The following is a 19,591-nucleotide window of genomic DNA, read 5'->3' on the forward strand; positions in this document are numbered from 1 at the left end:
GAAAATTCAGCTGTCTTTCCTTGCACTATACCATGCTTGAGATAAGTCTCTTCCTGCTCATCAGAACACAAGGCCAAACTAGTTGGTTTTGGGCCTTCTTCTTTTTTTGTCTCATACCTATATGTAGGAGTACTTGGGTGACAGAGGCAAGATACCAGATCTGCTTTTTAAGGGGATTTGACCTTAGACTCATATTAGCGTGGCAAGAACTCAACACACTGTGCCTCTGACGTGTTTCTATTACTAGGAAATAAATAATACATGGTGTCCATTCATAAGCATTAACCTTGTATCAGAGGAAATAACAGAGAAAATGTAACTCACAAAATGAGAGAAGATTAATAAATTTTATGCAGACAAACACACACATGGACAAACACACACTCCTTTAATACAATAACCTTGTCAGTTTGTTTTACCGTTTCTAAAATATGAATGAAGAAAGATACACTGATAAAAGCAAATGTTCTATCTTTTATTAACTATTCTTATAATTTACATGGATATATATTAATGATGTTACATAAAAGTTCTACACTTCGTTTTACAAACATTTGGTTTAAAATAATATGCATATCAGTATAAGATGTTTGAACTGGGTAATGAGAAACCTGTTTTCAGTAATCCTACTAGCAGTTCTCAGAACCATCCAATTGAATGATTTGGAAACTTTTGTCTCAAAATTCTAAGTTTTGTTTTAAAGGACAAAGTTCTAAGGGACTTGAGCATGCAGTGGGTATATCAACATCCAGAAAAACTAGCATCCATGCTTATACTGAACTCTGCACGAGGCAAATGCCCAGAGCTGTATTGACTCTTTGGCTCAGTGTGTTGACAATGCAAAGCGATGTGGGAAGCTTAGTGCAAAGTCTTTTGGGGTTGCCAGTTTCAGACCGATGACACAGTTGCAATATAATCCAGTCATTATCTGGGGTACAATATGCAGCCTAGATTAGCAGGGCAGTTTGTTTTCTGAATGCAAGAGGCAAACAGTCATCTGTCTCTCTAATTGTTCTCATAGCTGAGGAAAATAAGAAAGAAGCACATTTCTTCCAGCAAAACATTCTGCTTCCTAGTATCATCACATCTGATTAGAAAAACATCAAACCAATCAGATTTTCTTAAATGAAGTCTTATGACTTCTACTCTCAGCAGCTGGTTGGATGTCCTCACAGAGTATAAAAACAGGAGAGTGATCTGTCATTAAAGAACACTCGATATTACAAATATGGGTCTCTTCCGATAAACCAGGCTTTGGTAACTCTAGTTATCATATGCTACAATACAGAACATTACCAGGTACCATTTCTGAACTAACGAACCCTTGGCCCCATGTTGTGTCCGTGTTTTCTTCTTTCCAATAATTCTTGTTTGATCTTTTGCTGCTCTTGGCACCAGCAGGTAAATCTATGAAATCCTTTTCCTGAGGGGTTTTCATCTCAGGAAGTCCTTTCTCACTCTTACCATATGATATAAAATAGTCACAGTGGCAAAGAAAATCCTTGCAAACATTATACACATGAGTCAAGATTGCTTGATGACAACCACACAGGCCCCTGCCCTGCCGATATTCAGTGAAGCCATCTGTGGATAAAGATGGAACAAAAGGCACAGGTTAATGTTGTAGGACTCTACAAAAGTGTTGATATATTTTCAAATCATATATATATCATAAGTAAATGTAGTTAGTTACATAGTTACATTACCCCATTATATCTAAAGATAGTACAAGACAATGAAAGGACTGAAAATTCTACTTTTAAAAATGTAATTACTTTTATATTAAGTTGATAAAACATGCAATTACGCATAGAAACTTTTAGCAAAAATACTGAAGTAAGATTGGAAGGAAATGAATGTAAAATAGAAAAGTGCCTCAAAGATTACATTTGTTATGTTTCCTCATAATAGTTGTGATGCTGCAATTGCTTTAAAGTTATTTCCATAGATATCATATGGAATTAAATGTATTATACATTCATCCTAGGCAGATACCTCACAAAAAGAATATTTTTCATGGATAGTAGATAATTACTTAATTGATACACTCTTTATTAAATGTGTTTTGCAGTATGATGCTCATTAAAATGCACATGTAGAATTTCTAAAAAGGTCCTGATTATAAAATATGTTAGTCGTACATTAAAATAAAATTTTCAAAAACTGTCTGATCAAATGTGTCCTTTGCAGTTATAATTTTAATTGATTTTTATTGAGCTCTTCATTTTTCTTTGTTAACATCCCTGTCTCTCCTCTCCCATTAAACCATCTCCCAGTGTCCTCATGCTCCCAATTTACTCAGGAGATCTTGTCTTTTTTGTTGTTGTTGTTGTTACTTCCCATGTAGATTGTATCTATGTATGTCTCTCTTAGGGTCTTCATTGTTTTCTAGGTTCCGGGATTGTGAATTGTGGGCTGATTTTCTTTGCTTATGTTTAAACATTGAGTTATAATTTTATCTTGAATAACAATGGTTTATCTTTCTCCTAATCATTTTAGGCCTTAAAAATCTAATAATTGAAATATAATTCTTGTTTTTTTAAAGCTAATCATGTTTGTTTTTGTTTTTGTTTGGTTTGGTTTTTCATTTGAAATTGTGTATTGTCCTTTCAAGGTCTGTGAAGAATTCTGTTGGAATTTTGATGGGGATTGGGTTGAATCTCATGATTGCTTTTTGTAGAAAGTCATTTTTACTATGATAATTCTATGAATCCATGAGCATGGGAGATATGTTCATTTCCACATCACATCTATAAGCCCAATTGTCATCAGAAAGGCGTGGCCCAGAAACTGATGGGATATGCAAAGACCCACAGACAAACACTAGCAGGAGCCAGGGAATCCCCATAGAAAAGGGAGAGGAATATAGGAGCCAGAGGGTTCAAGGACATCAGATTCACAGAATCAAATTATCAGGGTTCACAAGGGCTCACAGAGACTGATGCAACAATGACAGACCCAGTAGGGCTCTGAGCTAAGATCTCTGTATAGATGTTACTGTTAAGTAGGTTAGTTTACCTGTGGGACTCTTAACAGTGGGAGGGATAGGTTGTTGGGTGTCTCTGACAGTTTTACTCACTTTTTAAACCATTTTCTTCCTACTGAGGTCCCCTTACCCAGCTTTGATGGGAGGGTTTGTACCTAGTTTTATTGTAATTTATTATTCCATGTTTGGTTGGTGTCCTTGTGTTGTTAGGGGTTCACTAGTTAGGTCTCTGCCACTTAGCCCTGAAATAATTACACAGAAACTGTGTTATTTAAATCACTACTTGGCCTATTAGCTTTAGCTTCTTATTTGATAACTCTTACATCTTAATTTAACCCATATGCATTAATCAGTGCATGATTAATCACCATGAGCTTGTGGCATACCAGCAAAGTTTCAACACCTCTGTGTCTGGCTGCTCCATGGCTTCTTCCTAAATCCTCCCTTCTTTCTTCCAGTATTCAGTTTAGATTTCCCCACCTTGCTCTGTATTAGCCTATCTGGTCAAGCCAGTTTCTTCATTAATTAACCAATAAAAACAACACATAGACAGAAGAACCTCCCACACCATCCTTGAAGGGCTGCTTTTTTTGTATCTTTGGCTGATCATGAGGGATGGGGAGCTTGGATGACTGTAGAAGAAGAGAAAACTGTCGTCAGGATGTAATGTATGAGAGAACAATAAAAATAAGAGTTAAAAATCCTTCATTATCTATTCTCTTAAAGAGAAGGATCTTTTGCAGGCTTTCTGGTCATATATAATGTACTATCTGTTTATCTCCCCAAATAATGTTTTCCAATTTATTTTTTGCTCACTAAAACTTGGCATGAGTTATTACTCCAGCTCTGACATATGCTGATTTTTAAAAAGGTAAATAATTTCTGCATATTTATTTGCTTAACTTCCTTCCTCTTTTTAGACCATTTTCAACATTATATTTAGAGCCTAAAGTTTTCTACGTAGTCCATGTAGGCTATATCACAGTGATGAATATTTCCTCTGCCAAATATATTATTATTATGCTTTAAACATTTCATATTTTTGAGATCAATTGATGTGGAATGTTCTTTTGCATGCTGGAATTGTGTTTTATTACCACTGGTTAATAGAGAAGCTGATTTGGCTTATGTCAGGGGAGAATAGAGTTAGGTAGGAAATCCAAACAAAGATACAGAGATAAGGAAGGTGGAATCAGAGAGACACCAGCAGATGCAGGAGAAGCAAGATGTTAAGTCATAAGACAAATTATGGTAAAATATAGAATAGTAGAAATGGGTTAAGTTGTAGGAACTACTAAATAATAAGCCTGAGCTACTAGCCAGTTTGTTATTAATATTTAACCCTCAAAGTGGATATTTGGGAACTGACAGGCAGGAAAGAAACCTGCACTTATGATCTTTTAAACAGTGAAAAGAGATTATATTTTGTTATTTGAACTAACTTAATTTATATATCCTTAAAACTCCTCTTGTTATTTCCTCAAGCATTATAAATTTCTTTGTGGTGACCAGAAAAGACTGGTCACAGATTCCATTAGTACAGTCAAGTGAAGGTGTATTTGTGGTATCAGGTTTTTTAGTTACTTTTGAACAATTCCTCTTTATATATTAGGTCCGTATAAATTTCACTCCAGCATGAGGGAATAATGATGATACTCAATTGATATATGTAACAAACATCTACACATGCCCTACGGCATAAACATTCCACATAGTAGTGGCAGTAAGAAGACAATGTGCTTTTACCTAGGTCAGACATAAATGATAAATTTAATTTGTTGCTAGAAACACATATTTTCAAACCAAGTGCAAGGGTTGAGCTCAGTATTAAATGGCACAGTAAAATTCACTAACCTACATATGTGCCAATATGTGTATATCTTATTCCTACAGCAAATAATGATACAGTTATAGCAATTGTTATAATTCTATCTAAGGTAGCACATTTTTCAAATGTATGTATTCTTGGATATTTTCAAAGATTATAGGACTAGCCCTTTCGGGGGCTACACAACAGATTTCATTCTCTTTAATATGTAAATGGAGCAAAAGTGACCAGCCTCATTGGACAAAGGTAGACTGGAATAATGAACATTTCCAAAAGGTAATGTAAATAAATGTAAATTTATTTGTCAGTGTCTGGGAGGCTTCTCCTGATAAGTACTAAAAACTCTTAAAAGTCTAAGAGATGAAAAGATATAACAGCAAAATATTTAATTTAGTATTTTTCTTTTGTGTTTAAGAATTGTACCAGATATCAAAGTAAATTATTTAATTTAATAATTTTAAAATTTAAATTTACTATATCAAAACAAAAATGTAATGAAAGTAATCTTCTGTTTGTAAAATCCTATATGACTCAGAGATTTAAGAAATGGTGAAAAAGAGTCTTCAGGAGACTTTTACCTGTTATTAGCATTGACATTTTGATTTCAATTTTAGTGGAATGATGAGCACAATGATACTTTATTATAAATATTTAATGAAGATATTACATTATATTTTTATGCAACTATATATTCCATTTACATAACGTTCCTTTTTAATTTGTACTCTGTTTCAACTTCATACCACGCAAGTGGGACTTTTTCCTAACAAATAAAGTGTACTGCATTCACACTATAAATGCTGTGGAAACACTAGGGACTTAGTAAAGTGAAGCATCAAAATATATCCTGGAGCATTTTAGTGAAATAATATATAAAAAATTCATTCCTGCTTTCTTTTATAGCCGATGCTGTTTGGATAAATAATCCTTTTGAAACTGGAGTAAAATGTGGAATGTCAATAAATTCAGTTCTAGCAGTGTTCTTCTCACCCCCCCCCCCCCACCAATATCTTTTCTTTACTTCTCTAAGTCAGGCAAATATATAGTTTTGCTTTTGGAGAAGGAATTATTCACAATGAAGTTGTCTTACCCAACAATTGAACGTAAATGCTAATCTAACTGAATGAGGTCTCTGAGATGAAAACATTACTAAAGATGGATTATCAATGACGATATATGAAAATATCATTAATGTATGATTATTAAAATTTTCAGATAAAGTTTTCTCTATTTGTATGACCCAACTCAGAACTGTCAATGATTAAATCATATAATATTAAAACATATAAATTATGTGTACTGTTAGTTTCAACATGATAAAGGTTTTGAATTTCACTGGGCTCATCAATGGCAACTTTATTATTAAGATAATATCTTGCTGTTATATTTTTAACTAACGGAAAAGGTAGGAAAATAACAGGAAAGTATACAGCAACTGAATTTAAAGGAACACATCTGGGGCTGTTTCCTTCTCTCTATTGTAAGCAAGAGCACCGCAGCTGTATAGTTCAGGATGATTTCTACTTTAAAGAGGTTGCTCTGTAGTTTTCTTGTTTCCTACACTATTCCCACAGGTGGAGCTTTTCAAAGAGAATGGGACTTGTTTCATTCCATTCTGATCCTGAGTTTGTAACTCCAGTGCATACCCAAAAATAATCATTCACTCAAGAGGAGCCAATCATTTCTCTTCAACTTGCCAGGCAATGGAGATTTCTATCTGATGAACACCAGGAAATTGGGATCCTTTTCTATTTATTTTGTAAAATCAACTGGGGACATAAATTTATTCTGTATTCTGATTTTGACACTGAGATTATTGTTTACTGATTCTTACAGCTTTACCACGTGGATAATCTCAACACAGAGCAATAATGCACACAGGAAAAAAAATGACTGTCAGTAAAGACAAATTCTACAGGCTTTATGTTCTTGCTGTAGACATTTTTAAAATCAAATGTCCTATTATAGCTTCGTTTACAAATATACTCTCATTTTTTAGTTTTAGTCACTAAATCCCTTGTGCTCCTTGTATTGATTTATTAAAGAGCACATTGAAAGATGAATAAATTTTAGGAATATAAATTTATTATAGTATTACATGCATGAGAAGATAATATACAGAATTATTCATCTCTTGTATCTTTCACAATATATGACTAAATTAGTGACTTTGAGGTGGTTCTACAAGATAGATTGCAATTAGGATAGTAATTCTCCACAAGTTGTAATTTAAATAAATTCTGTTTCACTTCCAGTAACTATGTCCACAATAATGTTACCTGTGTCCACTCATTAGTTTGTGGATCATATGATTCCATGGTGTTGAGGTATGTTTGCCCATCATAGCCACCAACAGCATACAGTCTATCACCAAGGAGACAGACACCAACAGCATCTCTAGGCATGCTCAGAGGAGCCACCATAGTCCATGTGTCTGTTTTTGGATCATACCTAAAATTCAAGGACAATAAAATGTAAATTGTAATTGTACTTAAATTTTATTCTAGAAATGATAACTTTTTAAAGTATGAACTGAAAAATAAAATTAAGAAATTTTGTTCTCAAGTTCAAAATTTTGATGAATTAATGTTCTAAAACTTTTAGTCATAATAATGGTCATTTTAATTTTTTTGGTACTTAAAAATCATATCTGGACCCTTAAATTGATTTAAAAAATTACTTGATAAAATAAATAACTTTATTTTCAATATGGATATTTGTATGCATATATCATTATTTTGCATAGTAATTGAATTTTTGTGCAAAGATTAAATTAGGTAATATTTAATGATGCCAAAGGACTGTTTTAAAACTGGGAAAACCTCAAATTCAACAATCAGTAGATACACTTATTTGAAATGGAAAATTTACTCCAAGTTTTCTAGAGAAGAAATAGACATTTTTGTTCCAAAATTCTATAGGTAATCTTTTTTATGGTAGCACATACATGTTATTCCAGCATTTGGGAAGAAGAGGTAAGAGGAGCAAGAGTCAAATGGACAATTTCATCTATGTATAAAGATTGAGACCAGCCTAAAAACATACATGAAAATAAAAACAACTTTAAAAATAAAAGAAAACGTAACTGACATCATGAAGCAGAGTATTAAGTTTGACAAAGGTAAAGAGTGAGGGTGAACGTCATGCCAGAGTGGATGTTACAAATGCAAACATGTATAAATAACATTAATATAAACTCATTAAGAACCTAGCTCAATAAGTAGACAAACATAACTCAAAAGACCAGAACAAAGGAATTAGAGAGAGCAGTGAGCAATATGTCTAAAAAAAAATCTATATTTTAAGACTTGGGAAATAGTTCCAGGTGAATGAGAACTGTTAATTGAATGTTACCTTGGCCTTCCTAGTCAGAGTGTGAGCTCTCTGAGTCTCTATTAGACTTTACAGCCCTCGGGCAAGTGGCATGCCAGTACACAATGGATAATATTGGCTGGAAAATGAAAACTCGCTAGAAGCATGTAACAGAAAGAATCTGAGTTCATTTCACTTGGAAAATTTACATTGTGCTTTTCAGGCAGCATTAAATTGTCTAGTTTCATTGCCAGTCCCACAAATAAATGACACAGTTTAGGTTAGAACTGTCTATGGAAAGTTTGTTTTAAATATCAAACTACTATCGGGTATAAATGAGATGATCCCTTGACTCAAATTTTAAGGGAAAATCTAGGCAGAGAAATTTAAATTTAGAAACATTTGCAGCCTAACATTCATACCAGAAACAGAGAAGAAAGTGGGAAAGAAAGCAGAGGGCAGGAAAACAACAAAGATCAGAAGTACTGTAGTCTCTCCCTAGAAACCCACTAGTGACCCCAACAAGGGAATCAAGTAGAGAATCTTCAGTCTTTTTCCCGTTCTTCCATTTCATTTGGTCAGACTCTTCCCAGCCCTTTAACAGATGACATGCAGGGGCCTATCTTTCTTTCCCTTCATCCATTCCATGGGGAATTACAGGCCCAGATTAATCCCATCTGTGGACTTGCTCAGCCCATGACTCTCTAACTGATCCCCATTCCAAAATGGGAATCTCAATATCTAGGAACAGATTCTAATTGGGATTCACAGTATTGTCAATGGAAACCACAACATGGAAAACAAAGCCCCCCAAAAATAATTAATTAATTAATTAATTAAAAATAAGAAAAATCAGAAATCAGCATTTAGAATTACAATCATCGTGGAGCCAGATACCTACATCTAGATGCCAGTGAAAAAACACAGTCAAAAAGAAATTTAAAAAAAATGTTTCCACTAGAGCCTATAAATAATATTATTTTGGTTCTGAGAAATGTAACAGAGATAAAGCACAAGGCAAGTTCTTGAAAATAGTGATTATAAAAACGTTCAAGGACCTTAAACAATAAATGAGTAAATTCATAAATGAAATCAATAATCAATGTAACCATAAACAGAGGAGTGGAAGGAAACAAAAGTTCAATACATTAAAGTGTGAATGAAATCATTGTGAACCTCTGAACTGAAGTATAACTTGAAAAGTACGAACTGGAACAGGAACATCAGAGACAAACCTCACCAAGAGTGTACAAGTTACAGAGATGGGGAGGGATGGGGGGACTTTTTGCATTAAAATTAAAAAAAAAATCCGAAATTCATACCTCAGCCAGAGAAAATGTTAAATCTTAAAAAATCTAGGTAAAACATCCAAGAAAATGGAATACAAGGAAAATAGCATATCTATGAATAATATGCATGAGGAAGAAAAAGAATCTTAAGTCAAAGTCACGGAAAATATTGTCAAAAAAGTCATAGAAAAAAACTGTAACCTAAAGAATGTATAAGAAACATACAGAACACAAAATAGATAAAATCAGAAAACAAATTTCTAATGACACATAACAATCAAGCACTAAACTTAAAGAACAAAGAAAATATTACTGCATCTAAGAGACATATATTAACACCAAGGATAGATATTACCTATGGGTAAAATGATGGAAAAAGATATTCCAAACATTGAATCCTAAAAAAAAAAGTTGATGTAGCCATTTTAATATCTGACAAAATATACTTTGAACCAAAACTAATCAGAAGAGATAGGGAAGAACACCACATCCTTATCAAGGCAAAAATTTACCAAGAGATCATTGCAATTCACAAATTCTATGTATGTAGCAAAAGGCCAACCATGTACATAATAGAGACACCATTACAGCTCAAATCATATATTGGCCCTAAAAAATGGATAGTGAGAAACTTCAGTATCCTATTCTCACCAATAGACATGTCATCCAGACAAAAGCTAAACAGAGAAATGCCCATTCTACTAAAAGTAATCTACAGATTCAGTACAATTCCCTTATAAATTCCAACTCAAATATTCACAGATACTAAAATAACTATGTTATTCATGTATTCCATAGAAAAAACACGGAAATAGAAAAAAATACAAGATAACTAACACAATAATACTATTTTGAGTAATTAAAGAACTGTTGGAGTTATCACCATCTCTGACCTCAAATTTTTCTACATATTAATAAAAACAGTATGGGAATGATACAAAATCAAACATTTTGGTGAGTGAAATAAAATTGAAGACCCATAAGCAAGTCTATATATTTACTTTTTATAAATAACTCAGCAATATGCACTGGAAAAAACATAACATTCAACAAATGTTGCTGGTTTAACTGTGTGGTTGCATTTAGAAGTATCCAAATAGACCCATATTCATCACCCAACACAAAAGCCCAGTCTAGACGTGTCAAAAACCTCAACATAAACCAGATAGTCTAAACCTGATAGAAGAGAACAGAAGAGAAAATGGGAATATTTTCAAACTCATTGATGATTTAGATATTGTATATGTATGTATATAGTCTATATATTGTATATATAGTATATATTGTATATACTAGATATTTAAATCAGATAGAATATTTATCTAAATAATCAAATAATGGTGATAGAAAATTCCAACAAGATATCTCTCAATGTCCAAATGGAATAGATTAAAAAAAAGAGTTCAAGTTAGAAGTAAATAAAATATATTTGAATAAATTTCATAAATTTAATGACTAAGATAAACAATTAGGCTGTTTTAAAAGAAACAGTTTTAGATATTTTCTATTATATATGAATATCTGCTAGATAAACATATATAAGGATGCTCATGTTAAAGAGAGTATATGGGTCGAAATATATGTAATATATTGCTAATTGTTATTATAATCTACATCAAAATCTTTCTCCCACCACCAGAGTAATAAAACTGTGATTTACTATACAACCTGTTCATCAGCATGTAATATTTTTTGAAAAGATGATTTTAGCCCTCCTCGTGATGAATGGAAGTAGCATTGCTGTTTATTTTAAAATTTATCTATTATGTTCTATTATTTTCTAATGTCAGTTCTCTGCTTTACTTAGCCTTTGAAATTCCTACACTGAATTTCAGGCTACCCAGCAACTCAAAAACTTGTGTACATCTCAAGTTCGCTCCATAATCATGGCAAATATTATGCCTTACTTTTCCAAGTGTTGCAGTTTCAAGCATGAATGTCTGTGCATGCCTAATGAATTCATTGAAAATATTTTTCTTGTACTTGTAAAGGTCACAAATGCTTGAAATTCAAAGATAAAGAAAATAGGTTTCAAATTCCATTCTTAGCTTGTATTATTACTTTTTATATTAAATACTACAAGACTTAATTTGATGACCACATCTGAATTATTTTATCTTGGCATAGGCTCTAGTTTATTGCGGTCTCTCTGAAAGATTCAGAAAAAGCACTAACCAGAGAGAAACCAACAAATCTAACAGCTCTTTCACACTTTTCAAAGGAGTTCTGTGGCAGAATTTAAAATCTATTAGAACCATTTTCGGTCAAAGAAACCCAGAGACTGCCCAGGATATTTTTGAGATTGGTGAACCATATTTTCAAAAGGGTGCTACTAGATTTTTGCTTCAGTTTACTTAGCAAATAATGTCATGAAATGCCCTTTTCTTTCAAAGCTACTCTTAAAATTCCTAATAATCCACATAAGTTATGAACAATAGTTATATAAAATAACTATTTTTGACTCATTTTTGAGAAAGGGCCCCATTGTACAATCAATTTCAGACTGTAACACATAGCAATTTTCCTGTCTGTGACTCCCAAGGACTGGGAATATGCATCACCATGCTTTGCTCAATAGAATTTTATTACAAATACTTTGAAAATAAGAATCCTAAACACTTAGATTCTCAGAGAAGCTACATATTATATACAGACTTGTAAAAATGTAAACACATCTTTGCAACCAAATAACAAAAGTTATTAATGTGCAATATTAGAAAATATAACAAAATTCTTATTTTGTCTGCATTATGCTCATTCAGCAGGCTCCAGCATCAAGACACTAAGAAGTAGCAGAATAAGTGGAGACAGAATAATGGGAGGAAAAGGGTTGACTAATAGGATACCATAGTTAAAATGATGAAAAGTCTTCTATCTCAAAAACAACTTTGTTATAAACACAAATATTTTGAAGGTATTTTGATAGTATGACCTTTTGGCAAAATAGCACTCTTAATTTTTATGCTAGAAGACCTGATGTTCTCCCTAGTCACCAAATTTGTTTAAGATTAAGATTCTGGGCAGGACAGTTTCTTATTGGGAGAAAGTCTCTGGCTTAAACAGGAAATGATTGGTCACCCTATCATAACAAGACCATTACTACTATATGAGCAGGCAGTTCTTGCTGGCATATCAGCATTGCAGTTTGAAATGTTTAGCACTGTGCCTAACCAGCAATGTCTTTAATCCTCCAGTAGCCAACATAGTACTTCCTGACAGTATGAAACTACCCAGAATAGAAGAAGTTTCCCAGTTTAAGACTGATTTCCAGATGCTCTGCAACCAAAGTGTTTTCTGCCTTAAACACCATCACCTAGTCTGTGGGATGACAAAGGCAGTAGCAACAGCTTGTGCTGTTTTGAAATCCTGACCTAGCGTTAGCCCTGTATGTTTTCCAATGGGCAACAGTCAACAGACTGATGTATAATTGATTCAAATGCTGAGACTAAGGTGCTGTGTACTCAGTCCTAAACTGGCATCTATATGAACACACCCCCAGTTACTGGGGTTCATATATGTGTATCACTAACTGGACTTAGAAGATTATCAAAATAAAAAGACATTGAATGAGGAAATGGGAGTGGATGCATTGAGGCATTTGAAATTGGAAGTGCCAGCTAAATATGATTATATTATACATATATGAAATGATCAAAAATAGAGACATTTTTTCATTTTTATAAGTGTTTTATCTAAATATATGTCTGTGTACCAAATGAGTGCCTGACTCTCATAGATACAAAAGAGGGTGTTGAATTTGATTGAACTGGAGTTACTGATGTTTGTGAGCCACCATCTGGGGATAGATAATGAAATCCTGAACTTCTGGAAGATTAGTCAGTGCTCATATACAACTAGTCATTCATCCACCAACACAGAAATAAAAACTTAACTTTAATGACTGTTAACATAAGATTGGGAAGGAATAGTAATGAGCTTGTATGGGTGGAATTGAAAGATAAAGTAAGGGACTACAATTATATGCACACATGTGAAACTATCAAAAATTAAATAAGGAAATAATTCCAAAGTTTCTACTCTTGTTATGTGTTTATAGTCACAAAAATATAATTTGGCAATGGATATATGAGTACTTTCATGCCTGATAGCAAAAGTTGATGATTGAAATTTATGAAATATACAAACACAATATAGCTATTATCTGTCCTCATAAAAATATAATAAATATTATTATTGCTTTAAATAATATTATAAATAATAAAGATGGTCACTTAAGCATACTTAAAACAATGTTTTATATATTTTGTAATTAAGCCACCAAAATATTTTAATATTTGTTTATTGTGTTTGACTAAGACATAGCTATATAACTTTCACTTCATGTTTGAACAATTGTTTAAACTTTGTTACTATCTATCTCCGGAAAAACTTTGTATATTAAATTAATATCTTAATTATATGACCATCATTAATATTAAAGCAAAAGTAATGAAAATAGACAAATCACATACAAATATAAAATTTATTAAATAGTATAAATCTATCAATAGATATATCTTAACAACAATAACCTATTCTCATTGTATCCTTTCATAATTTACTTAATACATAACTAACATTTAAGGAACATTGGATTCATTTTCCTTAGAGTTAAATGAATTCAAAACATGTTAGCTAGCTGAATATTGAGTTTGTGCTTGGAATTGTATCAAGGGGTACATATATTGAGATGAAGTTTTAATTTTGAACATTGCCAACAAATAGAACCATGTTTAGTGGAATGGTTGATGAGACAATAATTGTAAATATAATAATAATAATAATGACTCTTACAATGCAAAACCACAAACTAACCACTATCCTTTCAAAAGAATTCTACTTTATGGAAACATTCTTCTTACTACCATAAAGAAAGCATTTTGAAGCAAAAAGATGAATTTTATATTGTATAGTTTCAGAAGTTTCCATTAATCTCTCAGTCCAATTTATCTTTCTAGCAGAGTTGTTTACTAGAATGCAGAGAGAGAATAAATATGGTCTTTATCTATGATTAGCCAGAGATACTAATGATGCTTTTGAGACTTTTTTTCTGTTTCACTTTTGTTTGAAGTTAGAGCTCTAGTTACTTAGCTGTCTGCTGCTTACTAATATAAGGTAAGTTATGAATAACACAGTTGAAAAAAGAACACAGACCTTGAGAGAATAATAATTAATTTTATATGGAAAAACAAAAAACCCAGGATAGCCAAAACAATCTTATATAATAACGGAACGTCTGGAGGTATAACCATCCCTGACTTCAAACTCTATTGCACAGCTACAGTATTGAAAACAGCTTGGTACTGGCATAAGAACAGAGAAGTCGACCTATGGAATCGAATAGAAGACCCAGATATTAACCCACAAACCTATGAACACTTGATTTTCGACAAGGGGGCTAAAGGTATGCAATGGAAGAAGGAAAGCATCTTTAACAAATGGTGCTGGCATAACTGGATGTCAACCTGTAGAAGAATGAAAGTAGACCCATATTTATCACCATGCACAAAAATCAAGTCCAAATGGATTAAAGACCTCAACATTAATCTGACCACTTTGAACCAGATAGAAGAGAAAGTGGGAAGTAGTCTACAAGACATAGGTACAGGAGACCACTTCCTAGGTAGAACCCCAGTAGCACAGACAATAAGAGAATCAATGAATAAATGGGACCTCCTGAAACTGAGAAGCTTCTGTAAAGCAAAGGACACCGTCAGTAAGACAAAAAGGCTACCTTCTGACTGGGAGAAGATCTTCACCAACCCCTCATCAGATAAAGGCCTGATCTCCAAAATATACAAAGAACTCAAGAAACTAGACAATAAAACTCTAATTAACCCAATTAAAAAATGGGGTGCTGATCTGAACAGAGAATTCTCAACAGAAGAACTCCGAATGGCCAAAAGACACGTAAGGTCATGCTCAACATCCTTAGTGATCAGGGAAATACAAATCAAAACAACTATGAGATACCATTTTACACCGGTCAGATTAGCTAAAGTCAAAAACACCAATGATAGCCAATGCTGGAGAGGATGTGGAGAGAGGAGAACTCTCATCCATTGTTGGTGGGAATGCAAACTTGTGCAGCCACTGTGGAAATCAGTGTGGCGGTTTCTCAGGAAACTGGGAGTCAACCTCCCTCAAGCCCCAGCAATTCCACTCTTGGGAATCTACCCAAGAGATGCCCTATCATACTACAAAAGCATTTGTTCAACTATGTTCATAGCAGCACTATTTGTAATAGCCAGAACCTGGAAACAACCTAGGTGCCCCTCAATAGAAGAATGGTTAAAGAAGGTGTGGAACATCTATACACTAGAGTTTTATTCAGCGGTAAAAATCAATGACATCTTGAATTTTGTATGTAAATGGATGGACATAGAAAACGCTTTACTGAGTGAGGTAAGCCAGACCCAAAAAGAGGAATATGGTATGTATTCACTCATAAGTGGATTCTAGCCATAATTAAAAGTCTTTGAGCCTATTATTTGAGATCCTAGAGAAGCTAAATAAGAAGGTGAACCTGAAGAAAATCATGTACTTATCCTCCTGGAGATTGGAAATAGAGAAAAGTCCCAGGTAACCTCGGGTGCATGGGGGGGGTGGGTGGGAGGGCTGTTGGAAGGGGAGAGGGTTAGAGAGAAGGGAGTAGGGGAGGAATGGGGAAAACTCGGGGGACTGAGATGGGGGGGAGGGAGGAAGGATGGATATGGGATCAGGGAATAATATATCTCAACTAGGGGAGTCATTTTAGGGTTTACAAGAGACTTGATTATAAATGGGATCCCAGGTCCAAGGAGAGATCCCCAGATTGTTCTCTGGACAGAGGAGAGGGTGCCTGAACCGGCCTTGACCTATAACCATACTGATGAAGATTTTGCCTATCACCATAGATCTTTCATCTGACGATGGATGGTGATACAGACGGAGACCCACATTGGAGCACCGGACTGAGCCCCCCATGGTCCAAATGAGGAGCAGAAGGAGGAAGAACATGAAAAAAAACTCCGGAGCGTGAAGGGTACGATCACCCACTGATACAAGGGGACTGATCTAATGAGAGTTCACCAAGGCCAGTTGGACTGGGACTGAACGAGCATGTGATCCAACCAGATTTTCTGAATGTGGCCGGATTCTCTGAATGTGGCTGGCCCGGAGCCTTTCTGAAAAGCCATTGACAATGACACTGGGACTTGTTTCCTCTGCATATACTGGATTTTTGGGATCCAGTCTGTTTGGATACTCACCTTCCTGGACCTGGAGGGAGGGGGGAGGAACTTGAACTTCCCACAGGGCTGGAAGCCCTGACTGCTCTTAGGGATAGAAAGGGAGGAGGAGAGGGAGGAGGGGAATGGGAGGGTGTTGGGAGGAGGGGCGGAAATAGAGACTTTCATAATTTAATAAACTTAGAAAAAAAAGAAAAAAGAAGCAGGGAGAAGAGGGTAATGATGAATGGAATTCAGGGAGAGACAGCTAATAGTAAAGGCCATTTCAGGGGTAGTGTGAAAACTTAATACACTGGAGGCCTTCTAGGGGTAGTGTGAAAACCTAATACTTTAGGCTTTCTAAATTGCAAGTATACATGAAGGCTACCTAAATTAAATCACCAAATATTGGGGAGAGAAAATCCCCCACTGGCTATCACCTGTTAGCAAATGAAGATTGTAGTACCTAGATTGGTTTATGTCTAGTTAAGTACTTGGTCAAATGAATACTATTGGACTCCACAAGCAAGACAGACTGTTGCCAAGATACAGGTTGCACTATACAAATTGAAAAAAAATGGCTTCCATTTCTGAAGCCAATACCTATATAACTCATAGTACATGGATGAATACAGCTAGTAAATAAATAGAGCTTTAATTTCTATCTTTTAATCTCTTTGGTTAAAGAAGGTACTCTGCAGGCCAATTAAAGTTAAATATGAATATCAAGCCAGCCACAAACCCTTTCTTCACAATGGTATACTACCTGTTAGATATGCCAGGGAAAGGATGTCACAAGGCTTGTGGGAGTAATCACCCAATAACTAATTATTTTTATGCTCCATCATTCCACCAGAGGGAACCTATACCCAGCACTGATGGTTTGAGCAAGAATCTAAGATTAGATAGCTCAGGGACCTAGGGCAAAATCCAATAAAAAATGGTCTTTGAAAAAGAGACAAAAAATGTAGTCAAGTGACTCTTTATGACATTCTTCTATATCCATTTATGAGTGCCTTGTTTAATCATCATCAAAGAATCTTCTTTTTGGTTGAGTCTTTATGTGGTTTTGGTATCATGGTAACTGTAGCTTCATAAAAAGAGTTTGGCGATGACTCTTCTGTTTCTACTATGTGAAACACCTTAAGGAGTATAGGTATCAGCTCTTCTTGGAATTTCTGGTAAAATTCTGTATTAAAACCATCTGGTCCTGGGCTTTTTTTGGTTGGGAAGCTTTTTATGACATTTTCTATTTCCTCAGGACTTATAGGTCTATTTAAATTGTTCACCTGGTGTTGATTTAATTTTGGTATATTGTATTTATCTAAAAACAAGTTGATTTTTTTTACATTTTTCCAACTGTGTGGTGTATAGGCTTTTGTAGTACGTTCTAATGATTCTCTGAATTTCCTCAGTGTCTGTGCTTATGTCCCCCTTTTTATTTCTGATCTTGTTAATTTGCATGTTCTCTTTCTGTCTTTTGATTAGTTTGGACAGGGCTTGTCAATCTTGTTGTTTTTCTCAAAGAACCAACTCTTTTTTCTTTGAATTGTTTTCTGTGCTTCTATTTTGTTGATTTCAGCCTCAGTTTGATTATTTCCCATCTTCTACTCCTCCTGGGTGCGTCTGCTTCTTTTTTTGTCTAGAGCTTTCAGCTGTGCTGTTAAGTCTCTAATGTGAACTTTCTTCGTTTTTCATTTTTTTGTTTGTTTTGTTTTTGCTTTGTTTTGTTTTTAATGTGGGCACTTAGTGCTGTGAACTTTCCTCATAGCACTGCTTTGATTGTGTCCCATAGGTTTGAGTATGTTGTGTCTTTATTTTCATTGAATTCAAGGAAGACTTTAATTTCTTTCTTTATTTCTTCCCTAACCTAGGGTAGTTCAGTAGTTGACTGTTCAATTTTCATAAATTTGTAGACTATCTGGGGGTAGAATTGTTGTTAAATTCTAACTTTATTCCATGGTGATCTGATAGCATACATGTGGTTACTAAATTTTTTTTTTTATCTGTAGAAGTTCGCTTTGTTACCAAGTATGTTATCAATTTTCGAGAAGGTTCCATGAGATGCTGAGAAGAAGGTATATTCTTTCCTATTTGGGTGGAATGTTCTATAGATGTCTGTTAAGTCCATTTGATTTATCACCTCCATTAGCTCTCTTATTTCTCTGTTAGGTTTCTATGCAAAAACTCGTGCAACCACTTTGGAAATCAGTGTGGCAGTTTCTCAGGAAATTGGGCATCAATCTACCTAAGGATCCAGCAATACCACTCTTCAAAATATACCCAAGTAATGCACAAACATACTACAAAAGCATTTGTTCAACTATGTCCATAGCAGCATTATTTGTAATCGCCAGAACCTGGAAACAACCTAGATGTCCATCAATGGAAGAATGGATAAAGAAAGTATGGAATATATACACATTAGAGTACTACCCAGTGGTAAAAAAAAAATGACATTTTGAATTTTGCATGCAAATGGAAGGAAATAGAAAACACTATCCTGAGTGAGATAACCCAGACCCAGAAAGATGAATATGGTATGTAGTCACGCATTAGTAGACTCTAGCCATAAACAAAGGACATTAAGCCTATAGTTCTCAAGCCTAGAGAAGCCAAATAACAAGTTGAACCCAAAGCAAAACACATATAGATCCTCCTGGAAACTGGAAGCAAACAAGATTCCTGGGGAAAAGTTGGGAGCATGGCGTGGGAGTAGGAGTGGGGGTAGAGTTGGGGGAATGGGAGAGGGGGAGAGAGAAGGGAGAAAGGAAAGACTGGAGAGAGCTTGGGGGAGTGGGCAGGTGGAGATGGAAGAAAGGAGGATATAGGAGCAGGGAAGAAGATACCTATATTAAGGGATCCATTTTAGGGTTGGCAAGAGACTTGACTCTAGAGGGGATCCCAGGTGTCCACGGGGATGTCCTCAGCTAGGTCCTTGGGCAGCAGAGCAAGGAGTGCTTGAACT

At 34.5% G+C, this 19,591-nt stretch overlaps 1 protein-coding gene across 1 annotated transcript in view; it reads right to left on the minus strand.

Moving 5' to 3' along the window:
• Positions 1-454: 454 nt before the first annotated feature.
• The window catches only part of Klhl1 (kelch like family member 1), a 336,046-nt gene continuing 316,909 nt past the window's right edge, over positions 455-19,591 (minus strand). The window contains exons 10-11 of the mRNA XM_048421935.3: positions 7,094-7,265; positions 455-1,584 (exon numbers count right to left, since the gene is read on the minus strand). Coding sequence (XP_048277892.1) covers positions 1,525-1,584; positions 7,094-7,265 — 232 coding nt within the window. The 3' untranslated portion in view covers positions 455-1,524. The remainder of the gene's footprint in view (positions 1,585-7,093; positions 7,266-19,591) is intronic.

This window comes from Myodes glareolus, chromosome 12, assembly GCF_982192425.1.
Source record: "Myodes glareolus chromosome 12, mMyoGla1.1, whole genome shotgun sequence".
Lineage (NCBI taxonomy): Eukaryota > Metazoa > Chordata > Mammalia > Rodentia > Cricetidae > Myodes > Myodes glareolus.